The 27,715-nt window shown below is 36.0% G+C and overlaps 2 protein-coding genes across 2 annotated transcripts in view; one reads left to right on the top strand and one right to left on the bottom strand.

Moving 5' to 3' along the window:
- On the top strand, positions 1-22,235 carry LOC139744920 (uncharacterized). The gene is made up of 23 exons (XM_071655335.1): positions 1-205; positions 666-916; positions 1,655-1,666; positions 5,074-5,205; positions 6,126-6,218; positions 7,017-7,103; positions 8,335-8,408; positions 9,127-9,259; positions 9,856-9,929; positions 10,659-10,755; positions 13,453-13,577; positions 14,149-14,236; positions 14,846-14,944; positions 15,611-15,695; positions 16,548-16,611; positions 17,170-17,341; positions 18,090-18,233; positions 18,843-19,018; positions 19,623-19,726; positions 20,196-20,579; positions 21,090-21,197; positions 21,496-21,602; positions 22,048-22,235. The coding sequence occupies exons 1-23, from the start codon at positions 1-3 to the stop codon at positions 22,153-22,155; spliced, it is 2,922 nt and encodes a 973-aa protein (XP_071511436.1). The 3' UTR covers positions 22,156-22,235.
- A 2,974-nt stretch (positions 22,236-25,209) lies between these two features.
- LOC139744939 (large ribosomal subunit protein uL3m-like) overlaps positions 25,210-27,715 on the bottom strand; it is a 68,173-nt gene continuing 65,667 nt past the window's right edge. Inside the window, exons 5-8 of the mRNA XM_071655352.1 lie at positions 27,625-27,685; positions 26,666-26,777; positions 26,271-26,348; positions 25,210-25,486 (exon numbers count right to left, since the gene is read on the bottom strand). Of these exons, the coding sequence (XP_071511453.1) occupies positions 25,253-25,486; positions 26,271-26,348; positions 26,666-26,777; positions 27,625-27,685 (485 nt within the window). The 3' untranslated portion in view covers positions 25,210-25,252. The remainder of the gene's footprint in view (positions 25,487-26,270; positions 26,349-26,665; positions 26,778-27,624; positions 27,686-27,715) is intronic.

Genomic DNA, 27,715 nt, shown 5'->3' with positions numbered 1-27,715 from the left:
ATGTCAAGACAAGGAACTAAATCTGCCCCTCAGGGTTTGCCTGGTGGTGACAATCCCCACCAAGGAATGGGTCAGCCCCAAACTGATGACGGACGTTTTGATTGGATGATGGACCAATTTGTGCCTGAGGGGGGAGAGGAAGCCATTGGAGGGGAGAACCTGTTACACATGATACTGGAGGAAGATGAACATGGTGAAGATGAAGGTAATTATGTGCTTGATTTCTGCTTTTGGATTCTTCAAATGTCTATGTTACCCTTACATAGATTCTCATGCTATGTATACACTGTAGTATATAATTAACCCTTAACAGTTGTGTGTCTCTTTATAACGACATACACGTTAGTATATTTTGTATGTTGCAACACAGTCATATCACACACAAAATGTAGAGCAGATTGAAATATATATAACTGACTTATAATCACATCTATAATTCTCCCCAAACATTGCCAAAGATGATGAAAATTCGAAGTTGTCATGGTTGCCTCAAGTATAAACCAAATATACCAGTTAATTCTTCCATAATTCATACATAACTTGCCACCCTTTTGAAACGAACAGTGCATCTGGTTTCAAGAAATTAAAATATACCATATCATGAAAACCTATATCTTACGCCAGATTCTCTACAACTAAAGTTTCATTTTTGTTTCATACAGCAGGTGGTGAGACTGATGCAGACATTGGAGGGGACACAGCAGGGTATGTTACATCTGGGGACGAAGGGGGCAATATCCCCACTGTAAGACCCAGGTCACATGACCCACAGCTGTCAGGTGACCCTCAGGGGGATCCCCAGGCTGAGATTCCCAAGAAGGTGCGGAAGAGGAGGTTGGTGGACCCATTTGGGGAACTCCCACCCATCAAGGACTTAGTGGAGGTGGATGATGAAGAATTGGATGAGTTTGGAGAGGTCAGTCAAGAGTTCAAAGTTCATTCTTAGTATTTATATTTATACATCCGTCCGAAATCTCTAACCATCTGTAAGACTAACCATTTCTGTGCATTGTCTTTTGACTTAAAGAATGAGAATCAGCACAAAGTAGCAAAATTTAAATAATAAAGTAAAGGATTATACTAAAATGGTGTTGAGTAAGGACTTAACTCTGTGATTGCAGCAACTATATAACATAGAAAAAACACCTTTGTGAACATTGTGAATTGTGCCTCAGGCGCATACTATGTCAGCTATGATAATTTAAACACAGTGACCTTGATCTGTGCTCTAACGTCATTGTTTGCAGTGATGATACAAGTATATGATAACATATCATTCATCGTGTTGACTAGCACTACAGGATATAATGTGCGACGGAATGATGGAACGTCATGTTAGACAATATAGGCACAGTACTTTGCGACAATACCATGATTACTTATAATCTAAAGTGTGTTTGACTTAAATATTTGTTTGTGTCTGCTGTCATTATACATTATTTCAATGCATTTGTTGTTGTGATTTAATCCATTTGTTCTCCATGATCATGTTGACAGCGTAATATTACTGACTTTAATTGTTACATTTCTAACTTTTAACATTTATTGATTCTGAATGTTCTGTGTTTGTGAAACTCAAAAGCTGACCTGAGATTTTTAAATACATTTATATTTGTGACTGGTTTCTTCTTCCGTGGATTAATGCATCACATAGCCCAAGAAGCGGGTTTGTACCTAAAACAGTCGTAATATTATCATTTTTTATAGTGACTCTGGTGTAATAGTCTTTTCTCCTTGAGTTGCACAGATATGATTTTATTCCATGGTATCCTAATAATTTAAAGAGGAAACCCACCCCAAAACTAAATTCACTTCAAAAGAAAAAATCACTTAAAAAACGACACAAAAATGACGAAAATCTGATATGAAATAAGGAAGATATGACATTTTGAAATTTCAATTTTTGTAGAAAATACTTTTTGACCAGTACATACGAATATTCAATTCAGGGAGTTGACGATGCCACGCTCTTACAATTTCTTATTCATTTCACATACAAAAATGACAGATATAAAACTTGCCTTAAAACCACCCAAAATAAAAGAGAACAAATATTAACTCTGATTTATCCTGGTATGAGAACATGTTTTCACTTGTATTAGCTAATAATGGCATTTTCGCCGAATTTCATACATAACATACACTATATTATACTTTATATTATTATTGTGAGGGTATGATATCATTCACTCGCTCATTTGAATATTCATGAGGACTGGTCAAGAAATGTTTTCAAAGAAAAAGAAGTCTGAAATTTCAAAATGTCATATCTTCCTTATCTCTTCTCCGATTTCTTTTTTTTAAATATTTTCACATCATTCTGTGGGGAATATATTTATTTTTTTCTTTTGAAGTTTATTCATTTTTTGGGTCGATTTCCTCTTTAAAAGTGTTTGGAGAGGTTAGGTTGATAATGCACTCACAATCTGGAATGTATACAGACAGAGCACTCCCATTATAACAAACACTGTCATAACAAACTTTCTTTACAACGAAGCAAACATTCAGGTCCAAAAAATCATTATTTACATGTCTTTACACGTACTTAATTTGTTCGGCTAGAACAAAATATTGATGTAATGAAAGAAAACTGTCCCTCCCAAGGACTTTGTTATAACGGGAGTCGCCTGTGTTGCAGCACTCTACACAACACTGATAGATAAGCTCTGTTTCCTTTGTGTAACAGTAAGGCACATCTATTAATTCTGCACATCTTTTACATGACATATGCACAGGATTTCGTTAATGTACATGTATGCACACTCTGGAGCTTATTTCATATTTCACGGATGTATTGTCCACGCAGTTGTTGAAGGTATTAGGCAATCTCAAACCATATCTTTGTATAGAAAATCATTTCTGTAACTTGCAGCATGTCAAAATATTCTTCAGTGTTTGTTTGTTTGGTTGGTTGGTTGGTTGGTTGGTTGGTTTTTGCTTTTGTTTTTTTGCTTTGATACAGTCATCTTTTGATCATTTCTGGTCATATTTCAAATTATACGCTTATGAATCATCTTCCTCTATTTTACTTAGCATCACTTAGTTCTGTTTATGTATCACAGTGTCTGATATGCATATACATGTATAGTGGGAAACTGTTACTTAGCATTTTTCAAGATTGTTCAGCCATTACTTATGAATTTCTATCGATAAGTTGCTGCTGATGGCCAATGTTTTGTCCTACTCTTGGATGCATGATTTACATGTTGCTATTTATTAATGCGCAGGAACTTTGTTTCAAACACTTCATGTGCTTGCAATGGAAATACACAGTCAATGTAGACTGTCAGCTTAATGAGAGAAGAATGACGTGATTTTGGCCTGTAATTGATCACTTCTTGTCACATAACAAATCCCCAAACTGTAAAATAATTAACTTAGTTTGCAGATCCAATCTCAGATATAAAAGTATTTTCTCTTAACTGAAATAACTTGAAGTAAAATAGATAAACCTGAAGCTAGGGATCTGACAAGAAGTCAAATTTTGAAATGATACATTTGAATAAGCAAAATGCAACTGCCTTTGACTGAATACTGGTAATCCAAACAAACACCAATGACTTGACCAAATATTATTATATCATAAGTTCATATTGTGCAGGGGTTTGTTAAGATTACTGACTGTGACAAGCAGAGATAATTGCCGAAGTCATATTGCATGTCACTAGGCTAATGACAATGGAAGGATATGGGGATCCATTTAGGTGTAAAACCAATGATCAATGGATTTATTAGAAGAAACCATTATCATAATTATTAAATGCATCAGCCTGTGTGATGCTTTTATGGTGCCTTGCAATTAACTCCTTTTGTTAATTGCACTCTATACCCAGAACGTTGAAACTGGTTTGGTCGTTGGTGAGAATTGAAGTGACTTCCTAATTTACTCAAAGCTTTTTAGGGGTATAGATCCCTACATTTTTGTAGCAAATTTATCGAAAGGTGATGGCAATGGTGGTGGAAGTGATAATGTTTACAATATAGATTAAAACGGTGTAGATGGTTAGCATGATGGCAGCGGTATGGCTGACAATGGTATTGGCAGTTGCATTAATGGTCGTATATATAAATATTGGTGATAATCATATTGATTTGTGTTAGAAAATGGTAGTATTAACACTGATATCAAAGAATATCAGTGGTGGTATTGGCGATTTTGGTGTTGATATCAGGAATTTGGTGGTGGTTTAATAACAACAGCGTTGACATTATGGAAAAATGGTGGTGGTATTGGTGATGACGATTTGGCAGTGATGATGATGGTGGTGGTACATTACCGGAAAGAGGAGCCTTTTCAAATAGTTATAGTCATCATTTCAATGTGCTAGCAAAAAGTGAAAAAAAGTCTGAAGTATTTGTAGGATTTTTCCCCAGTATGTAAAGACACAGTCATCGTGACATGCATTCTTAATAAATATACCTTCAAAATTGGATCCTAAAAATGAGAAGAAACAACACCTCAAGGCGCAGATTTCCTTTACATGTGTTGGAATAACAATAAGGATATGTGTTTTGCAATATCAGGTAATTCCTGAATGTTGACATTCTGTTCAATAATAAGTCTTCGGAAAGTAAGTTGAACGAAAAAAAAATAAAAGATGTCATATAGAGACTGATCTTTAAACCAAGAACCCGACTTATAAGATTAGTTTACCATAAGCTGAAATCATGATAAATTTCAACAAGAGTGCAGCAGGGTTTGCTTTTATTTCTTGTAAAACTTTTTTTTTTGTCAAAACAAAGAGGAAGATGGCCCTTTTGAACAAGTGTGAATGTACATGTATGTACAGCTGGCTTGTGGGTTAATTTGTCAAAATTTGAAAGAATTAATTCTATACGCCAGTAAGCCATTGTGACAAGCAGTTCTTTTTAAAAATTTTCTATGCTCTATCCTCCTCCCCATAAAATATTAATTCCTGAGAGGGTATGAACATCTTTAAAGAAATTTTAAGAATAAGAGAATCCACAGTATTTTGAAGCAGAGGGTCTTTATTGAGAGTACTTGTTGTGTTTGAAATTTGCAATCCAATAATGTTATATTTTGTGTTCTCTCACATACCTTCCTATGTATAGAGAAAGAAGCGTCGTGCTCGGCGGTTTAAGTGCACCCAGTTCAATGAGCCTGACAAACAGCTTGCCTGGACTATTTTTAGGACTGCCGACAGGGACAATGATGGCAAGCTCAACCGAAAGGAATTTGGAATAGTAAGATTATTCACTTTCCAGGTTTATTTCTTTATTAGTATCATTTCTTATACCTGATTCCTCTCGTTTCCTCTACGTAGGTGTGTGTGGACATGTATTTCAGTCATGTATTTCCTGTCAATTCTATCTTCATATGATAATGGTAATGATTCTGGAATTATTTGCTGGTATCATTATGAACAACTGTCTTTTAGACAAACATACCAAAAAAAAAAAAGAAAAAAAATACAACCAGTGAAAAACTCAACATTAAAGCAAACCAGAGATTCAGGCCGAAGCGTTATTTCTATTCAACCTGTCAGCCTTCCTTTTTGCTTTGTATAACCATGGTCATTATATTCTAGTGTTCTTTACTTCATATTACTGCTGTTACCTACGATCAAGATAAAAAAGAAAGAAAGAAAGAATAGAATAGAATAGAATAGAACTACTGCCATTATTTGAATATTTGAGTGCTTGTAACAAAAATCCTAGATTGCTGCATTATTCCTGGAATGTAGTAGAATGGATATTGAAAATCAATTAATTCTGAATAATTTGCAAATTATATCACCATTTTGTGTAAGTGATGAGGGCTTTCCTTGTGAACCGCACTTTTGACTCCCTGCCAGGTATTAGTTTAAATTGTCACCAATCCATAATCCATCATTGTTTTCACAATAAGTTACATAGACAATGACACACACTTTTCATATTATTAGGCAAGCATTATTATCATAGGTAAGCGTTGAATGATGCAAGCACTCAGACTCTACATAAGCTGGGTAAAGCTTCATCTGGTGGTGCACACCAGAGCTAGGAGCCTCTCTATGTACTTCATGATCCACAATATTGAAATTATGAACATATAGTACACAAAGAGTGCGTTTAATGATGTTGTAGATAATACATCCGATAGTGTTTGTTGTTCTCCTTTTTAGATCATGAACTCCCCTCGTCTGGACCTCCAGCTCTCCAAGGAGGACGTTAGGAAGTTAATGATTGATGTCTGTCATGGTAGAGACAACATCAAGGTAGGATCCCTCCATCTTGTTAATAACAAATGAATATACAATATGTATCTCTACCACCTGAGTTCCTGTGGCCTTTCGTTGGGCGGCTCATTGCCAAAGCTCCTCTACTAATTTGTTTATGGGAAATTAGCTTCCCGTTGGCATGGAAACCATTTGTAATGACGCTGATGAAGCGAGGGAATGGACACATAAAATTAATCGCTGTCACTGATACACCACAGTATGTATAAACAATATGAGTGGGTGTGTGTGTGTGTGCGTGTGTTTATGTATGGGTTGATGGATAATAGGAATTAAAACAAATTTACAAAGATTAGTTATAGTTACAAGTCACGTGTTCTTTGGTAGAAACTACAAACGCGGAAATAAGTATACATTACTCTCTGACAATAGAAAGTGATTGACCTTGTATACCATGCCTATATAACACTAGTATGTAATATGTCTTCTTGAATTTATATATTTGAGATATAAGATAAAAATTTTGGGCTTATTAAAGATTATACTCACTGAGCTATGAACACTATTGTTAACATTGACCCTGACATGTGCAGACCTTTGACGAAAAATGATACCGGAAGGGGAAAAAGAATAAACGTGAATTAAAGTAGTTTAGAAAAAAAGTTTATATCACATACATTCCTAAATCTGTTTCAGTTTGATACACCCTGTGCCTGAAGCTTTCATATTATGATTTCATCTTTTGCAGGAAGCAGTCAAATTACCTTTGATAGTTTATTTCATATTTATATATATCATTCTTTACTAAGTTTTGTCTCTCTTTCCTTTGCAATGCAGAACTGTCCGATGACCTTTGATGAGTTCTTTCCCTTTGCGATCCATCTCTTAAAATTTTTCTTCAACAAGAAGGATTCCAACTCGGAAGTGAGTTCAAGAATTCCCTAAAGACCACTGCATCTCTCTAAATCAGCTGAAACTTTTCTTTCTTTCCTTTTTATTTTAATGGGGGGGGGGGGAATCATGTTTTGTTTCTTTGCTTTTGTTCTTGTATATTTTGTTGAGAATTCATTAATATCGGGAAAATTCATTTATATCATTTTTTTCTCTTCTAGCTATGGTGATATAGTAGCGCACAGCGATCTACTATGAATATAATCTCTCCATATAACATGAATATAAATTCATATGTTTTGATCAATTTTCAGTGTACTTAAACCGTGAGAATTATGAGCGAAAGCTTGATGTTTCCTAAAATGGCACTAAGAATCTTGAAAAAGTACTCTTTTCATAATTTGTTAACTTTAGTTAAGCTATTTGTAATATATCAATTAATCTAGTATCATCACAAGTACCATTCTAATCACCATCAGAATCTAATCAAAGCTTTGAAAAATAACCGTCTACACAAATATTTCGAGGAAAAAAAATATCTGAGTGTCCCTTCAGCACCTTTTCAGTTAATTAGTCAATGATTTTTACAGATGGTTTATTAAACTCCTCTTTGTATAAGTATGAGACATGCTAACCAGAGTGATGTAATGTTTCCATACTGTTTGTACAATTATTCAAAAGAAGGTGCATGTAAACGAGTGCAGGTGGCATTGTATGTTATGAATATCGTGTCCATTTTGTAGATCACTCAGTAAGCTTACTTTGTGTATTCCCTGGCTCCCTCCAGAAATTGAAATGAAAAGCAAATTGCTTGGAAAGCTATTTCATTCCCACATAAAATATTTTCATGACTGAGTGTGGAGCACCATCCCAGTTAGCATGCTAGAGAAAAGATTTAAGTGGCATGTATACACACGAAGGTACACCAAGTTTGTTTTTAAAGTCATCTCTTTCTGCATAGCCTCATAGAAATTTGTACATGCAGCCTATTTATTGAAACCATGCCATTCCTTTCTACTGTAAGTCGTCATGATTTAAATCTTTTAATGTGCTTCTGCTCCAATATCGATATTATGATCTCAGTGAACTTACTGTGCTGATCAGCAGAAAATTATATGCTTTTATATATACGGAGGCATTGTGATTGTCCCAGTCTCAGCATGCCTTCCATGCCTTCTGTTACTTGTGTATTTACACATTGTATTCTGTAAATTGTATTATCATGGTGTGTGTTGAAGTTCACCTTCATTTCTGTCACTTCCAGAACCACTGGGTAGTGCTAGATAAAGGGTTAAAGAATGGAGTTTTCTACTTCAACAAGGAAACAGGAGAAACAAGGTTAGTTATTTAATCAACACTTAATGAAACATTATTTCAAACCTTAAAGCATACAGACATTGGCTCCGCTGACCAACAAATCTCTCACAAAACAAAGCACCATTAGTAATCCTGTGATACCATTTTGGGCATACCAATATGGAAAATATATATTCCTAAACTTAAAGTATTGATTTGCGCTGCATCTTACCATCAAAAACTCATTGTATCATTATCTTGTCGCTTTTCTCTTTGTTCAAGAAGATGTTGAGGTGCAACCTGTTTTTTTTTTAATTCCTTTCTAGCTTTTTTTTCTTCAGTTTTTGACAAATCGATGATTGCTCATTATGCATCAAAGTCAGACAAGGTCAGGAAGAGCATACTGTGTCACAATTATGAAGCATCATGCATTTTCCCCTCCTTGAATAGTCACTGTTGAACAAACACACTAGGAATTGATTAGCTGCACAGGGCAGTGCCGAGCGTTTGATTATAAATCATTCCATTCTCTCCTTACTGATCACGAGTGGGCACGGGTAGCCCTCTCCCTCAATTGATCACCTTATTGTAATTTGTTGAAAGCAAATCAATAATGATGAATGATAGCTTTACATCTCATTTCACATGCACTGAAAAGTTGCATACAATTTCTTATCTTTGTGTTAATCATTCCTTGTAATTACAGCAGCAAACACTGTTGGGCAATAAGTTTTATTTGCTTTTTTCCTCTCCTAAATAGGGACACGCGACCACTGGATTTCGATGCTTGGCATTTCAGGGAGCCAGATCTCTTTGAGAGATCCCTGATTGATCTCTTTGAGGTCGCTGATATGAACAATGATGGCAAGATTAATATCAATGACTTCCTACGGGTATGAATAAACATCAATCGATCCATCCAACCAACATTGATTTTTATTATGTTTGTTTGATTTATTGTGACTCTATACAAGTAGGTCACATACTGATCACTGCAAATTATATCCATGAATATCTAAACTAGATTTCTGTACAATCAAATATGGAGATAGTATAATATAAATAGGTGTTAAAGAAGAGAGAGAGAGAGAGAGAGAGAGAGTGCTTATTTAGTAAAATAATTATTATGTCACAACAATCAAGTTTTAGGTATCATAGTTAATTAATGGACAAAAAGTTATATAAGTAGTAATGTCAAGATCTCCAAAGAACTGAACAACTTAAAAATGATTGATAATTTACATAATTAAGTGCAAGTGACCTGTTCTGATGTGAGAATCATTTGTAACTTGTCATTACTCACTCTCCTTGCATGAATATCCACAAATAATTTCATAATAATTTGAGATTGAAGTGTGAATGCTACAAGGTGTTTATTGTTGAGTTTCTAGAACTGGCATTGTATCTATTCATGTATAACATAAGATTTTGACATAAAGTTATTAGTATATTTGTAAACAATTAATTGAGTTTAGTATTCTCTTTGCAGATTATTATATCTTCAGACTTTGGCTTGCAGCTGACAGAGCAAGATTTGGGTCAGATTGCCACCCACTTTGCCAAGTGAGTTCTGAGATTAAATTAATGCAATCAATAGCTATCAGTTATATTCACTAATATGTTCCTTCCTGATAAGAGATGAACACAGCTAACATTGCTTGGAATTCTCTGATTTTATGTCATCATTCCAAATGCAATCATATATGGAGAATAGATATAATGTATGTATAGAGGAATTAATGCATAGCTTAAAGAAAGAAATGATAAACTCTCCGATACCTGTTTAATGTAGGTGTAACTTTTCAAAAAGAATGGAAAGTCTTGAAGCTATATGCATGGGAACAATGACCAACAGAGAGAGAGAGAAAAAAAAATATGCATGTATATATGTATGTTAAGTAATTCGTAGTCCACGTGTTGGTATAGTAATATCAAAGATATAACAGAACTCAAGAAGTGTACAATCATGCTGTCAATAGCAACAGTTTACTTGAAACACACACATTTTCGGGCTCCAAGCCCTTTGTCAATCATTTGATAAACTGTTGGATTTACAGGATGATTCATTTCTTGAGTTTTCTTCTATCATATATGCACACACACACACACACACACACACACACACACACATATATATATATATATATATATATATATATATATATATATGTATATATGTACATATATATACATGTATATATATATATATATATATACATATATATATATATATAATATGTATATATATATATATATATATATATATATATATGCATTGTCTTCTATTTACAGTGAAGCTGGTAGGCTGATCAAGATGCCTTACCAATTCTTCGTGCCAATGGCCAAGAGATTGATTCTGACAGTGTTCAGGGCTCGAGATCCAAATCCAGTAAGTCTCCTTTCAAATTCTGAGTCTCTTCCCCGATTGCTGTTAATTCTGTAATATTTACCTTGTCTGCGTGGTTTGTGTGAAAAGGGACCCTCAGCTGTTGACAGTTTTATAATCCTATCAATCCCACCAGCTGAAAATATCTCTGACATTGTATGCCAACAACTTGCAGATGGTTGTGACTGAGTTAACCCCATGTGCTGATTTGTTTTCAAAAAGCCCTTAAGCATCCCATCAAGTTTGTGATACATGAGGTTTTCAGATCAGTAACATATTTGTAAAAAATGTCAAACATTTAGTTAGAGTTTATCTGTGTACATTTTGCTTGAACATTTTGTTAGAGTTCATCTGTGTACATTTTGCTTGACATAGCAAAAGAACTGGGTTAAATGATTTTGTCGTGAAGTCACAAAAAAGACTTAGAGTTGACACTATAAGCATTTTATACAGTCAAAAAGTCCTTGAAGAGTTTATGAAAATGTTGTGAAATTGTGTAACAGCTTACAATTTTAGCAATTATCAGAAAGATAACTGTGTTAGAATAGTAATTGTAGGTGTGTTACACATGTAATGTTGATTGTCAACAAGAGGTAACATGATAAAAGTATACAGAAAAGCACTCCGAGAGTGCAGACCTCCGCCAAGCAGCTCATTTCCACCTATGTGCTAGAGATGGTCGTATTTCTTGGAATGTTAAAGAATCATTCCTAGTGAATCTAGTTTAGCTTCCTGCTGCACCTCATGCTCCCGATCAGTGCACTGATGTGTGTTATATTTCCTCCTTTGCAGACATGATTCCCCAATTATACAAAAATTGTTTGATTGTTGGATCAAAAATCCCCCACAAAAAAAACCCCAAACAAATAAAACATGGATACAAGACAGAGATCCTAATCACTACCAAAATTTAATCACCTGTTCCTCGTGTCATGATCAACCTTTCCTGAAAATTTCCATCCATATGATAATAACTTTATGACTTCGTTTGCAAACAAAGAAACATACATACAGACAAACCAATAAAGATAAAAACATAACCTCTCCTTGGCGAAGATAACAAGTGTATGAGGGAAGAGAGCCGAGGAAGGCAGGGTATTTATATCTGTACACCGGAGAGACCTGTCGGTATGGTTACAGGAGAAGATTATATGGATAGTAGGATTTTATATGTGTAAGGCTTTATAGGTGTTAAGAGGAGAGCTGGAATTCAATAGCAATCCACGGATGATGAAATCCTCCCTGAGAAATCTTATCCCCTCTTACCGAGGAGCTCTCTAACCTCAGTATAATGAAACCTTGATTCCTATTTTGGCTTTCGATCTGTAAACGGACTTTAGACTATTGTGACAGCCAGCTTTATCTCCCTTTGAAGTGCTTCTATTGTCATGTAAATAAAAGAAGCTATGGTTAGTGCTCCTCAAAGGCTAACAATAGGGACCTTCCCTCTCCACTTAGTCTCTGCATTCAGCCCTTTCTTTTCTTTGATATGCCAATCTTTGAAACGAAACTAAAATATCTTGCCTAACAAACAAACAACTACGACCCTATGTATGCCAATCGTGCATACAAATATAAGGTTAATGTTAAAGTGAATTTCAATGTTTTGCTAATGTACTTTGAGTAACTTTTGTTTGGCTTATTACAAGATTCTAATCATTTGAGGCTGTGTGACAAGACCATAGTGGTTGCTAAGGGTGGTGTGTCCTTGCGTTGAGGGGGATCAGTATTGTCGATTACCTGAAAGCTCTATGAAAGGGACTTAGGAGGAATAGCTCGTGTGTGTTGAGTATCACAGGCCTGACTCAAATTACAGCGAATAAGGAGCTTATCTTTAATAGCAGGTAATCGCCTCATAATTTTGTGTCATAATTTCATCACTATGTAACATTGAGTATTATATAATCTGTGATGCCTAGCTGTCACATTAATGTACTGGGTAAGGTGCAAAGTTTTCTGTGGTAACTCTACATGAGTATGGGAATAGATTGCGTGAGTTGACAGTCCCTCGGCAGTTGTTTGTCCATGTGCATTTGTGTTGTTTGTCAGCCACTTCTGTTTCACAGTCGTATGGTAATGGAGCAGTGTGTACATGACATGACATGACATGCAGCTGTCAGGAGTTTTAACATACCAATATTTTTTGTCTGTTTCTCATCTTTATCTTGTTGGTCAATTTTGAGTTATATTTGACTTTGTAAGTTTAATTTTTGCATCTTATCCCACTCAAATCTGTGATAATCACATATGTGGATAATAATGTTCATATATGCTTCTTATCTATAAGTCTGAACTAGTAAATTATGTGACACTTTGATACTTGTAATATAGAAAGTAAGCTGTTGTCCTATTTTTGTGTGTGTGTTTTTTTTTATTTCTTTAGCAAAGATCAAATCGTTGGCATTATGTATGACTTCTGAGTGCATGAATGTTAATCTTTGACATATTTCATGTAACAATTTAAGAATGAGTATGTGACATATATTATCCTTCACAACAGTAATAAACATCCTTCATACAGGCTTATATAAATTCATATCACCACCTAAGAAGCAGAATGAAATGCAGTATTCCATACATTTTTGTAAGTAGATAGAGTGTTGTGATTCTGAAGCAAGAATATGTACTAAGTGATCGATGTGCAATAATACCGTACTTGTCTTGAGTTTTAACTTGGTATTTAATGTCAATATTCCTCAGCATGACTGGTGTCACCTGTACACTGGGAATGTAGGCTCATTTTGGTTCAACAAACAGACTGGGGAGTCTTCTCGCATCCCACCCAAGAAGTACATCACACAGCAGCAAGAGAGACTGGTAGACAGGTTAGTGTAAGCTCCTTGGTGAGACCAGGCTCTGGTTTTTGGTGTGAAAAGAAGGGCAAAATGGTAGAAAGATGCAGATTGGAAAACAAAACATGGGACAGAGATTGCATGAATACTTGCATGTATAATATCTGTTTGCTTGCCGTGTGTATGTTTTTCATTTGCTATTGTATTTGTAATAATGCTTTGTAACAAAGTTGCATATATATTTTTTTTCTTCTTTCTATTTGCTGTAAAGGTAATTGCACAGATGGGACTTACAGGTTCATCGATTATCTACAAAATATCTTGGCATAAATTGCTATGAAATACACACATGTAATAGAAGTATATGTAACTATTCTTGTTATCACTTTGTGGTCAAGAAACAATGTAGATTTGATTTGATGAAAAGATAGTATAGGAACGAGGTCCTACATGTTTCTACATGTTTCTCTATCACTCAACTAAAAAGTGTAATGTAATGTTGCATTAATAAAATGCTCGGTGATGATTTCAATGATTATGCCTGTATCTTCTCTTTAATTGTGATACTCTTCCACTGTTTTTTTTTTTTGTGTGTGATACACAGAGAAATTGAGATGGAGCTTCTAACAACAACTGCTGATGACTTGGAGAGGACAAAGAAGGAGCTGGAGAAGGAGAAAAAATGGAGACAGGTGAGAATTCCTGGGCTCAGTTATTAATCATGTGATTTGTAGAGGACAGAAACACAGATACTAGGAGCAGATCATATGGATCAATATGACACTTCATCCGTAGAAATAATAATGCGACAGGATGTACATTTGTAGCTATCATTGTGCAGAAAGGCTGCTTCTAAGAATGAAGTGCCATGTTGTTAAAAAAAAAAATGAATTAATGAATAATGGTACATCAGAGTATTGAGCCACACATATATTTATTTTCAAGCACATAGGATTTCTGTTGCTCAGTGTTCAAGACCCGATTGTTGGGATGATGACCATGTCACATTGATATTTAATGTGGAGTCATCCAGATGCGCAGGAGATTTAAGCAGGCTTCTTAACTTAATTTGAATGTACTTTTGAAAGAGGGAAATTTTCAGTGCTGTCTGGTCATCAAGAATTTGAGCAAGATGATTAGAAGTATGCCACAAGTAATAGACTAGAATAAATTTGATACTTAGATATTATTATGTTCCTAAAATGTTTTGGAAATTAAATGTTCAATAGATTTATGAGTTATTCACTGGCTTTCTCTTTGCCAAACATCATGTTCTAATTGCTGTGTTCTATATTCTACAGGAACTGGAGGAAAAACTAAGTATAGTATCCAGAGAAAACAACAGCAATGCCAAAGCTCTGGAAAAAACGACAAGAGCCTTGGAGAAGACTACAACTGAGGTGAGTGTTAAAATACACATGATGAAAGTGATTCCATTTGTAACAAAGATTAAGAAGGAAAAATGGAAACACAGCAACATTTTTGATGGATTACAGTTATTGTTATTATTAGTAGCAAGTAGTAGTAGTACTAGTAGTAGTAATATTACTATTATTATTATTATTATTATTATTATTATTGTTATTATCATTATTATTATTATTATTATTATTATTATTAATAATAATAATAATAATAATAATAATAATAATAATAATATTATTATTATTATTATCAAAATGTAGTTGCTGTCTGGTGCAATTTCAGATGTAGCAACTACTGTCAACTCCCACAAAAAATTTACATAAATAAGGCAACCAACTGAGTCATTGATGGCATTATGTGATTTTTGTAGTGCAATTAACCTCCTTTGCTTCATGGGAAAAACTTCATAAGTTTGAGTAACAATATCTACAACTACCAACAGGGAGTATCTAAGAGAGCTTTCTAAATCTTGCACCATTATTCATGATCATTACGAATTACCATTATCACATGATTTTTATGCAAGCTTTGAGCAACCAAAGAGATAATGTTTTGTGAGTAGGACATGACAATTTTTGTTATGAATTTCTTATGTGCTGAGTCATGTGAATTGCATTTTTCTTGAATGTTTTTTCGTTCAGAATAACCTGCGAGGCAAGACGATAGAGTCCATGGAGAGAGAGAGAGATAAGATGAACACAAAGATGCAGGGACTTGAAGCAAGAGGTATTCACTGATATATTAAAGAGACTGTACAGCACTGGTTGGGGTGGGGATTCATGTTTTGAACATTCCTATGTGAGATAATGAGAAACCTCTTATGAAATATGAAAGAGCATGTAATTTTAAGAAGGATTCAACGTTTATTTGATGAAAATTGATTTTCCAATGGCTGAGATATCAAAAAAAGTGATAATAATAAAAGGCGACAGGCCACGCCTTTTATTAGGATCTCTTTATTTCCACCTTGACCAGAACTGTACACACCCTTTAAAAGTCTCCTATCAAATTTTCAGTATTATTATGAAACCATGTGTAAGAAAGACACTGATATAATTTCTCATGCATATTCTTCACATTATCATAAATCTCTGCATGAGATACTTTATGAAAAATGGACACAAATGTACATATTTCATTCAGTTCAACAATGTGTTCTACTTGGATTATGGAGTGGTCATTTGTTTACCAGTATACTCTTTCATGAAGCTTCTATGTAGTACATATACTTTGATATATTTCCTGTTTCATTACTTGATTTCGAATAAGTTACTTTAATTTAAAAAAAAAACATTGTCAGAAATAGAGTTACATGAAATGTGTTAATGTTTTGATTTCTGATTACTATATGAAAATTTCATGTTACATTCATGAACGTTAGTATGGACATGCAAGCCATATACCACTTATTTTTTAACCACTGTTATTTTCTTATTCGAAAGTCTTTTTTTTATGCTTGTATCCCAGTCAAAGTGAAGTAGCCTACTGTAGCAAATCTTCCTGCAGTATGAGAAAATGTGTATAAGGTTGAATATCACTCTTTGTACTGACAAAAAATGATTATATTTTTATATTTAGCCGCTGAAGGTGACAAGGCAGAGCAGAATCTGGAATCCTTGAGAGACATATTAAAATCTACACAGTAAGTTTTGATGTAAAAAGGATTTTTAAACAGTCAGAAAGAAGAAACTCCCTAGTCAGTGAAGATTTTCATGGCATCATCACATCTAACCAATGAGGCCGTTGGAATTAGGTGGGAAAGAAGAATTCAACGACTGCATACTTTTTCAGTCTGGGCAGTGGGGAAAAATGTCAAGTGGTTAAAACTATCTGATTGCTGTATTCTGGTTTGCAAAGAAACTTTCAGTTTTTGATGGTAATGCTACATTTTTTTTGTTTTCTCCCAAAAAATTGTTTGTTCTTTCATCTGTATTTAGTGGTAATCTGTGATGACTTCAGGAGAAATATAGTCTTAATGTGTGCAAGGTATAACTAGTACTATTACAGAGTATCAAAATACCTTCACTCTGAAGCAAACAACTCCAAGGTGAGGAACAGTTGAGGAACAGCAGAACCAAAAACAATTGTCTTACAGGAGATACAAAAAATGTATGTTATTCATAAACTTCATAACCTTCTACGCTGTAGCATAGCATGAATGTGAGCCTGCAAGTATATTCTTGCTTGCTTCTGTTTTAAGGGGGACAGTGAGAGAAAAGGACTTTGAGATGCGGCAACTGAAGGCAAAACTGGATGAGACGAACAAGGCCCTGATTGAATCCAGGGAGAAAGGAGAAATGTTGGAAGACAAGGTGGCCGATCTACATCAGCAGCTGAGAGTAGAAATCAGGAGGAATGAACAGATGGAAAAGGTATGATTTGAGATAGCATTAGGTGAAGGAGAGAAGGGTGGATAGACAGATCTGAGGAGAGATTACTAGTAGAGAATGCATGATAAAAGTTCATGAAAAGATTGGAGGATGAATGGATAAGGAGCTGAACAGAAGGAAATAAAGATATATGTGTAATCAGGTAGATATGGGAAAATGCAAATATACATTTGATGAGCAAATGAGGAGGTAGAAAGAACAGGGGTGTGAGAGTATTTGCAGAAAAAAAAATCAGGAAAAATCTGAAACTTATGAAAAAGTCTGAAAAAAATTCAATTGCCCAAATTGGAAAAGTAGGTTTTGGGTAACGTAAAAAATAAATAATGAATGAATAAAAATATGATATCAGATTAAACTCTGAACTCTCACATCCCTGAAAGATAGATTCATTGACAAAAGATATCATGATGTAAATAGTGAAATGAAGTAGTCAAAAAGAAACACAGGGGTGGAATGGGTTCAGGACACTAACTCATTGTTCTCTGTGGCAACTAATAGCAGTAGATGAATGGCATGAGCTTATCTACAGGTGGCTGTATGAATAAAGCAGAAAAAGACTATACAAAGTACACTGATTGATAGCAGAAAGGACAGAAGATGGACACTTAGTGGAGGATGGGAAAGTTGGCAAGCAGATTGGTAGAGGGAGAATATTGGGGTTAAAACTTAGAAAAAAAAGAAGACAAAACTTTGACAACATCACATGACTCTCATATCCTGTGTGCTGCAGGAATTAAGTGTGATACCATCACTAAAGAAGGAGCTCTCTGTTACGGATGAGAAGGTGGATGCAGTGCAAAGTGTCCTAGATGAGAAGAAGGCCCAGCTCAGCCATGCCCGGTATACCCTCCGAGACAACAAGACCACCATCAAGGTATGGACGGCTGCTGTGGCATCCAGATATTTTTTTAAATCATCACAATAGTTAGCAGTAGCAGGAGGAGGTAAGCAGTAGAAACCTTTTGTCCTACTCAATCAATTAATCTTACACATTTTAATACATGTGTTTGCCCTATCATTTTTCAAAGCCGTACAATATAATTCCAGAAGTTACAATGTTGCCTTATATCTTCACAATGAACTAAGAAACTTTTTAATTGATTTGAGCAAATCTAGTCTTATTCAATCATGGCACCTGCAACCAGTGTATCATCATGCACTGTTCTTTTTTATTTGCTCTATGTGGCTGTTGTATGTTCAGTGTGCCAAAACTGGATGCAAGCAAAATCCCAACCAAATGTGTTTTCTCTTGGCATTTCCCACTCAGAAAGGGACTGCTCATGCACATTGTGTGTCGTTTGTGCATGTATGTTTGCTAATGAGTCATTGAATTGTTCAACAGACCGAATATGGACCCAAGATGGGCCAGCCATGTAGCCAATGAATCTGAAGGATGCACCAGCTTGGACACCATGAAATTATTACTATCTCTCTCTCTCTTAAACTAATTCTAAACATTTTCTTCTCCATCTCCTCCAATCAGCAACTAGAGGATGAGATTGACCGTCTCGCTTCCATGGAAACAGAGTTGGAGCATGCTCAGTGTGAGGTGGAGACACTGAAGAAGCTGTTGGAAGGAAAAGACCGCCTGGTCATCAAGCAATGCCAGCAGCTGGCTAATGCCACTGGGAACAGGAAGTCAACAGAGTCCCTCAATTTGTGAGTACATGTTGTATTAATGATGATGTCAGTTGATTTTGTTGTCCTTCCAGTTTTTCTCCATATTCTTGTCCTAGCTTGGGTTGCTGATTTTCACCTTTAAACTGCTATATCTAGGTGGTCTTTCTTGCTACTCGTATTTGTCTACATAATTGTGCATGATGATAATGTTCTTTCATACATTGCTTTGGGTTATTGACATGTACCTCTATACCAATGTGACATAGCAGTTAGAAGTGTCAGGTGCACTTATGCAGTGAACTTCCGTGAGAGCAGAAAGACTAGCAGCTTTATCAGAATTTGACAGTTTAGAAGATGGAAGCATCTTCAGCACATGTTAGAAAAAGAAGTAAAAGGGATATTAGTCTGCACACAGTTTTGAAAGTTGTTCAGTCACATTTTTTTTTTCTCTCAATTTTGCATTAAAGATCTACTTTATGGTGCTGGTAGGGAGCTTGGCAGTCTTGAAGTTACTTCATGATAGATCTATCAGTGTCAACTTCTATACCCCGTAGCAACATTTGTAATTCTCTTGCCACTGTCTGACACTAATTTAATGAAAATGTTCATATTCACTCTTTCTGTATATTTGTGTATTCCCCAGTGCCCTACGGTCTTGTAGTGACCCTTCTTGTCCACTCTACCAAAACCCGAAGAAGACACAAGGCATTCAGACCAATGGTCACCACAAAAAGGTAAGATATCATGGTCCAAAGAGCAGCACCACTTCCACTGGGCTCTATACAGGTGGTTGAAATTTGAGAAGTCATGACTAATTTTCCTTTCCAGAGTAAAAGAGACTAAGCAATTCATATCAACTCAAAAGGTTTCTTGTGTTTTCATTACTCCTGCATTAAAATTATAGCTAATATCTTGGACAGAATAAACTTCTGACCACTGAAAATTTATGGAATCATGGGCAACAAGATACACTGTACAATGCAACCTCTGCAAATTACAAAATTTTAACATAACAACTTGGGGGAGGGGGTAGAGAGGGAAACTCTGATGGTAACAGTTATTACTAGTAATATGGCATGGATTTCTTTTGTAAATACCCCATTGCTATGTGTTACTTTCAGAAAAAGTATGGGATACTTTTTTTCCATCCATCCTGTTCAATCTTGATTCATCATCACTCATGTTGTATTTTCTCTACTCCCTCAGGTCAGCCCAGGGCCAGCTGTGTCCATCTTGGAAGAGTGCTCCGATGAGGAAGAGCACCCCTCAGCTCCAAAGCGTCAGCCGGCCACTCGCGCCATCGACACCTCCCACAAGAATTTCCTGCGTTTCCTGGAGAATGACGGACACGAAGACGACATGCTGACCGTCCCAGACCTCTACGAGCCGGACGGTGTCTACTCTCCACGGAACAAGAGGTCTGGGTCCCCTAGATCCCACCATCGTGTCCGGCCCAAGACCAGCATGGCTCGAATCATCAGACACGACAAGTCAGCTTTACCCAGGGGTACGAAGCTCTACGAGGACGACTTCATGGTGGCGCAATTTGTTCATGTTGGAGACCGGGTCAGGGTGAAGAAAAGCGGCTCAAAAATCATATGTAAGTAAACCATATTCACTTTGCATTCTTTTTCACATTCTTTAAGTGGGGATAGCATAATAAACTCTTTGGGTCTATATCTTGCAATTACAGCTTAACATGGCCAAGCTGTTGAGGAAACTCAATGTCTCAGGAAACTTGGAATATTATGGTCAATGATATCAAAACACTACAGCTAAGATGTATACGTGGTTAAATTCACAGTGGTTTACTGCCTTGATTCTGGCTGACAGACAGGTGGATGTTGTACTACATCTTCAATCTATCATTGGAAAATTTGTCATCTAGGTATTGATACATCACTTACTTGATTACTTATTTCCTGAAATCAAAATAATATGGAAACTGGAGATTTTGGTAGTAGTGTAATGTGAGTGGTAAATCTATAGAATGATTAAGAATACTAAACCATAAATTTTGACCACCAAAACTATCAACTAATGTATCATCAAACAATTGAAGTATGCACAGCATTACTTAAGTGTCTTTGTCTTTTTCTTGTGTGTTTAGCTATGAAGCCAAGTGATTTCCTGACGGGCATCGTGAAGTTTGTTGGCAAGATCGACAAGGAGCCTGTGGACCATCGGATCAAAGTGGGATTACGACTGGATGAGCCAGGTTAGTTTACCTCTTTCAGCCTCTCCCCTATCCTTCTTCTTCGAACATACATATAAGATCGAGCATAGTTGAACAGCTCTGCCTAGAATTTTGAAGCTCTAGGTGAAATGCTCAACACCACAGAAATTTTTTCGTATCATCTTGATGTAATATGCCTGTCTTCTTCCCATATAAAAAATGATGTTTCTGAAATATCTTTCAATGGAATTAGGAGACTCCATGTGCCTTATTTTCAGGATGATGCAGGGATCTAAAATCTTGATTTTAAGACATTTTACTTGCCTGTTCTTTCTTCCAGTTGGTGATACAGATGGCATCATTAATGGCAAGCGATATTTCCATGCCAACAAGAGACACGGCAAGGTAGTCAGCATTACAGACATTTTCCTGGTCCTCAACCAAAAGGTAAGCACATTTTGTGATGACAGACATCAATTGTGATAACACTCTAGATGTCGTTCACTCAGACTTGTCAGTTCTATAGTAAAAAATAAAATCTTTCTTCACAATGATTTTACAAGCAAAGCTCAAAACTTTCCTCAAATGCTTGCCCAAAGTTCATGTTTTCATTGATATTGTGAGGTCTGTTGTCAATATACATGTACAAATAGTTAATGACTTTGAACACTGATTTTATTTATACCAACTTTTTATTTGACCAAGACAACATGCTTTTCATGTGCAAATTGAAGTTGTTCACTGTTCTACAGGATATTCTGGAAAATGCTATCAAGTGATGTCCTATTTAAGACAAAGTGTCACAAACACCCTTCAATATTATCATTAATTTTGACAAAATGATATGGACAGAAAGTATTCAAAAAGAAGTTTTTGTCTTTCTCATTGACAGACTGCAACCTACAAGAGGATTAATGAACTGGTGCGAGAACTGCGGCACAAGACAGGGACGACGAAAACATATCACGACGGAGAACCTGAACTAATAGAGCTACCCTGAGAGACGAGCTGATTTCTCCTGGGACTGGCTTCAATCATCTCCACTGGGCTCATGTCGTGACCCTATACTACCCTACTCTCATCAGGCGATGAAATCCTCATTATCAGAACTATACTACACTCAGGTCTGCGATAATGCTGTAGATGGAAGAGGGTCGATAAATGAGAAGAGGAAAACTTGGAGACTATTGTGGAAGGATGCACATGTGGAGCATAGATCAAAATGTTAGAGGAGACAATCAGCCGTTTGTGAAGAATTTTTGGACTCCAAGGTTTACATGACTTTACTCGAAAGGGAACAGAGTACCTGAGAGAAACAATGGAATCCCAGAAACAGATTTGTGAAGTATATATACTATAAATGATCTCATGTTGAAACAATCATTTTCATAGCACATTTTGTATGATTTTTTTTAAAATCAATGTGTTTGAGAGAAAGGAGGTTAGGAAGGCAAAGGCATACCACTGAAGAATTACAAACAATACTCTAGCCTATTGGTAATTTTGTGGCTACATGCAGTTTACCTGAGCTGAAGCTTTACATATAGGTCTACATGTCATTCATTGTGTGCCTTTACGCAAGAATGACTTCATAATGTTAGAGTTTGCATTTGATTTAGAAGTTAGCATATGAAAGCTTTCATATGCACTCCCTATTTTCCTTCCATGGTTCGTAGATGTTTTAAAAACTGTGTCATTATTACAGGTGAAGAGTTATCACATCTTTCTCTCTTCTTCATTGCAAGTGCCAAAGCCGGAGAAACGTAGCAGTTAAGAGCAATTTTATGTGCAATATCTTGCCACCTCTGTGTTTTATTTTAGAATGTAACCTAGGATCATCTGTTTGGTTTGTAGTAAATATTTGAGAATGTCAAGTAAATGATAACAAAATATATGCATGAAGAGTTTGAAAATATTTGATGTGTCATCAAATTTACATGAGGAGCCTTTTCATCAAAAGCTAGCTATTGTCATTACTACAGGTAGGGGGGCGATGATAAAAACTTTAATGTGAGTAATCATGTAACACATTATAAAATGGGCAAAACTGGTGTCCAAATGTATTATCATTATTTTGAACCCTTTTTTTTCACACAATTATTTTGAGTCATTTTCAGTCATGAGGGGGTTTTCAAGGGAAGTGCGTCTTGCAGTTCAGTATAACATTAGTGACATCCAACATAGACTATAAGTGAAATTTATGAAGTGACATTATGATTACAATTTCATCTACTCAGGATGATCTCTAGATATCTAGGAAAATGAGCTTCAGATATTCAACTATGCAATCACTATCTCATTGATTGTCTCAGAATGTCTCATTCACTCTAATCAGAGTTCTGTTGCATCTGCTTATATGCTGCTTTTTTATATCATTCAAGCTGAAAGTTTCAGAAGGGGGCTATTTCCTTATAGCTAATGACTTCAAAAATGTTCTATTTACCTAAAGTCAAATATACATAACTCTGCGATGAATTGCAAGTAAAATTGTATGTAGAATGTCAGCTGCCACAGCAGAGATTTTGGCCTGTTCGTATAAATTTTGAAAGTATATACAGTGCAGAAAATGAGCTGGGTATGTCTATTCCTATGAGATTTACAATAATCATTTTATGCAATCTTTCAAATGAATATCAGATGCTTTGAAATGGTTGACTGAAAGTCTGGTTGAGCATGCTGCTATAATACTCTAATATTTCATTGTAAAAAAAGCCCACTTGTCTTTCTCTAGAGTGTTTGATTGGAGTGCCAGTGTTAACAGTGTTATGCAATCCATCTGTGTAATATCCAGCATACTTCAGAAATGACCACATGTAATTAAAGTCATCATGCAAATAAGCGATTACAAATGCATTTTGTAGTAAATTTGGTGCATTTATTGCGTCATATTTTTTATCACATTGGAAGTATATCAATATAGTATGATGAAGCCATTCTTTGCGAGTGGATGGTGTACAAACGGTTGTCATAGTGAGGTCCAAAACATGGAGATTGTAAGGTTAAAGAGCAAACCTAAGATCAGAAGGAAAATGTCAAATGCAAAGTTTCACATATACTCTTGCAAAAGAAGACATGAAATCCACTCCTAGACCAGTGATGACAAAATCTTCTAAACATGCTTTGTAGGAGGTGATTTGCATGGCACGATGGCAAACTGACAATACAGCAACAAAGTCCTACAAATATCTACAGGTAGTCTTATATTCCTACTCCACTTTACAGGTCGTAACATTCATAGGATTTGAGTGGGTTTTCATTTTTAGTTTCCCTGGAGTGCACAATCAGCAAGGTATGGAACAATGCAAATTTGACCATTCACAGCAAATTATACACCATCTCCCTTCATATAAATCATGGTAGCAAAATTACTGGGGTTCAACATTGTCAGTATACAGAGATAACCCATTGAGGATGGACTGATTTTGCTACATCCCAAAGACACCTGCCCGAGTACACCTGGGACTCGTCCTCAACAGGTTAAAACACTTTCCATCCGATGTTGATTCTATCTTACTTGGGTAGTTTCGGTTTTGATTTTTCTTCCCATGAAGAATGCATAAACAAAAGTTAGTTGTATCACATAGGATTTTCTTTCCCACAAAAAAAAAAAAAAATAATCACAATTATAATACAAATGCTCATCTTCTTGACAGGGCCTCTGTTGGTTAGTGTGACAATTCCACAAGAGGTAGGATTTGCTATCCAATGGCTCTATGGTGCTATTGTATCTCCTCACTGGAAGAGGCAGACCCATTGCATGGACACTGAAGCACAATGACACCAGACAACATGTCCACAACTGACCATACTTTCTTTGTTAACCCATTAAGGACAACCCGTTAAGGACGAGCTGCTTTTGCATTTCCCACAGACTGCTTCCCGAGTATACATGGGACTAGTCTTCAACGGGTTAATCACTCACTCCATTCATGGCAGCAGCATGTCTGTCTGATCTCAAACTTTAAGAACCACAGATGACATCACTACCCCTACACACATCTCTCCAGTCTATGGCAATCTGGAAGCTCATTAATGTGTTTCCTATCTATGTCAGTCACATTCCATTTCCAACTGTCCTGTTTTCAGTGTTCCTCGTCTCACGTCTCTTCCTCCTGGTCGACCTCGTACTCTATGCTCGGGTCCGTGAAATTGTGGATGCTGTCATCAAACATGTCCTCCCCTACCTCCTCGTCCGGGTAGTAGGTAGGGAAAGGCGGGGCGGCAGACAGGGGGTGGATCAGAGAGTCCTTCACTTTCACAAAGCCAGACACTCGTCCATGGATGCTTCCATTCACGTACAGGACATTGTGCTTGGTGTTAACCCTCAGAATCTGAATGAAGACAAAGAGATATGGGTCTGAGACATGACATACCAAGTAACACGATGTGTCTTTGTCATTTTACCCTTCATCATTATTTTTTTTTTCTCAGACAATACGTACTTTTGAGGGCGTTTTCACATTTTTGTCTTTCCTTTGATTTTTTGTAACAAATAATAATATTTTGGAATGGTTGGCTGCTCTGGACATAACATCACTCACAACAAAGAGAGATATGCAGTCACATAGAGTCAAATAATATGAAGATCCATTGAATGTACATGCATACAAAAGGAACTATTGCTTCACGTTCAGCTTCACATGGCTTCTGTGCCACTGGACTCAAAATAATAATTGAACGCCACCTTTGGAAGATTAGAAATGCACATTTTAGACATATCCTGACCACTTGTTACTTACAGTCATGATTCACACAAGTACTGACATTTGTGCATGATTGAAATGAGGCAAAACAAAACAACTCTGTAAACACATTGGTGAAGTGTCCTACCTTCTTATCAGTTACACATCAAAGAATTCACTGCCAAATGCATGCAAAATGGATAGAAACTCGACCTCACACATTCCGAAAAAAAAAAATACACCAAAAGGTCATTCAATGACAATTTATGTTCAAAATCATTAAAAGCTCTGTGCTGAAGAAATCTCTACAAACTCTTTCATGACATTCATGCATTGAATCTCACATTCACAAGTTTGTTACATGTAGGTCCTGACATCTAATTCGCTACACACCATCTCACAAGAAGTTAGATTAACTACTGATAGTCTTTACCTTCAGACCCATTGTCCATCTCAGTCTGTTGCCCATGAATCCAGGCATCTTCTTCCCAGGCCATATTCTTCCAGGATCCTAATAAAGGAATTGTATTACACAAATATGTTACATCAGCAACAAAAAGAAATCTTGAATTCAAAGTGTTTGACTAAACTGTAAACTGTAATAAAAACACTAAATACAATTTATTTTAGGTAATTTTTTAACCTTACGTAATCGACATCACTCTGATCCTTTGCCAGAGGACATATGAGGGCTGGTTTGATTAGAAACCTAGCCTACAAAAAAATGCCATTTCAAGAATAATGTCTTTATGAAGATGGATATGAACGGATTGCAGTAGAGAAAGAGGACAGGATTTAGAGACTATGACGGAACAGGATTCGACCTACCCCTCCTCCTCCTGAAGCACCCATCTTGCGGTGAGTTTTGGTAGCCCCATGGGAGGCAGGCTGCCCCTTCATCCCCCATCTCTTCATTACACCCTGGAAACCCTTGTCAATCCTAGAAGAGAGAAGGGAACAATTCACATCAACAATAAACTCTACCTGCTACAAATGATACTGAATAATGTAATTAATTGAGCCTACTTACACATTGTCATTTAACATCTAAATCCAATGTCCAATTGAGGGTCCCGACATCTACTCAGGAATATGCTTATATGGCATAAACAAGCAGGTAACAAGGCACAATGACTAGTTACAGGAGCCTGCATATCATATGTTTACTTTCAAATGGTTGTCACTGTATCCTAACAACTCTTTCAAAATGCTGCTCTTGTGCTTAGCTGGACTTAGCTGTACTGATTAGGAATTTAAGAGATAGCATTAAAGTCACTATTTACCATTATCAGATGAAAAAAGAAGATCACCCAGCTTCAGTGGTTCAAAATATGAGTTACGGATAGACACAGCTAATGTACAATTGTTAATCAGTACAATCAATGGTAAATATTGTTAAACAAACTGTGAATAATAGTTTTATCAACATTGTACCTAAAATAAACCTTCTACAGTTATGGCATATTGAGAAAATTAATATCTCCATATATTTGTGTCTTTATAGCCAAATCTTTATAGGGTAGGATGTTTTGAGATACAACTGAACTATACATATGCATCAAATGTGATAACTCAAACATTTTTTGAAAGTCACTTGTGCCCAATGCTAAACAGTGCCTTTAATCTTGGACAATCTACAAGTTCCCGAAAAGTTTGAAGAGCTTTCTACTGTAATATGTCACGACAACATTTTCATAAACTTTGGAAGCTTTACTGGTGTAGAGAGTTCTTTTTTCGTTCAAGGACTTGGTAAAATTCACTGCACCGACAAGAATATTTCTACTCACGTCTTGGCTGCAATGTCCACATACATTCCTGGTCTGAAATGTCCAGCAAGTAATGGAGTTCCTGAGGATATAATGAAACAAACACTACTTA

The sequence above is a fragment of the Diadema antillarum genome, unplaced genomic scaffold (genome assembly GCF_040938485.1).
Source record: "Diadema antillarum isolate AM-2024a unplaced genomic scaffold, OU_Dant_1.0 seq00001221_RagTag, whole genome shotgun sequence".
Classification (NCBI taxonomy): Eukaryota; Metazoa; Echinodermata; class Echinoidea; order Diadematoida; family Diadematidae; genus Diadema; species Diadema antillarum.
This window is presented reverse-complemented; position numbering and strand designations above follow the sequence as displayed.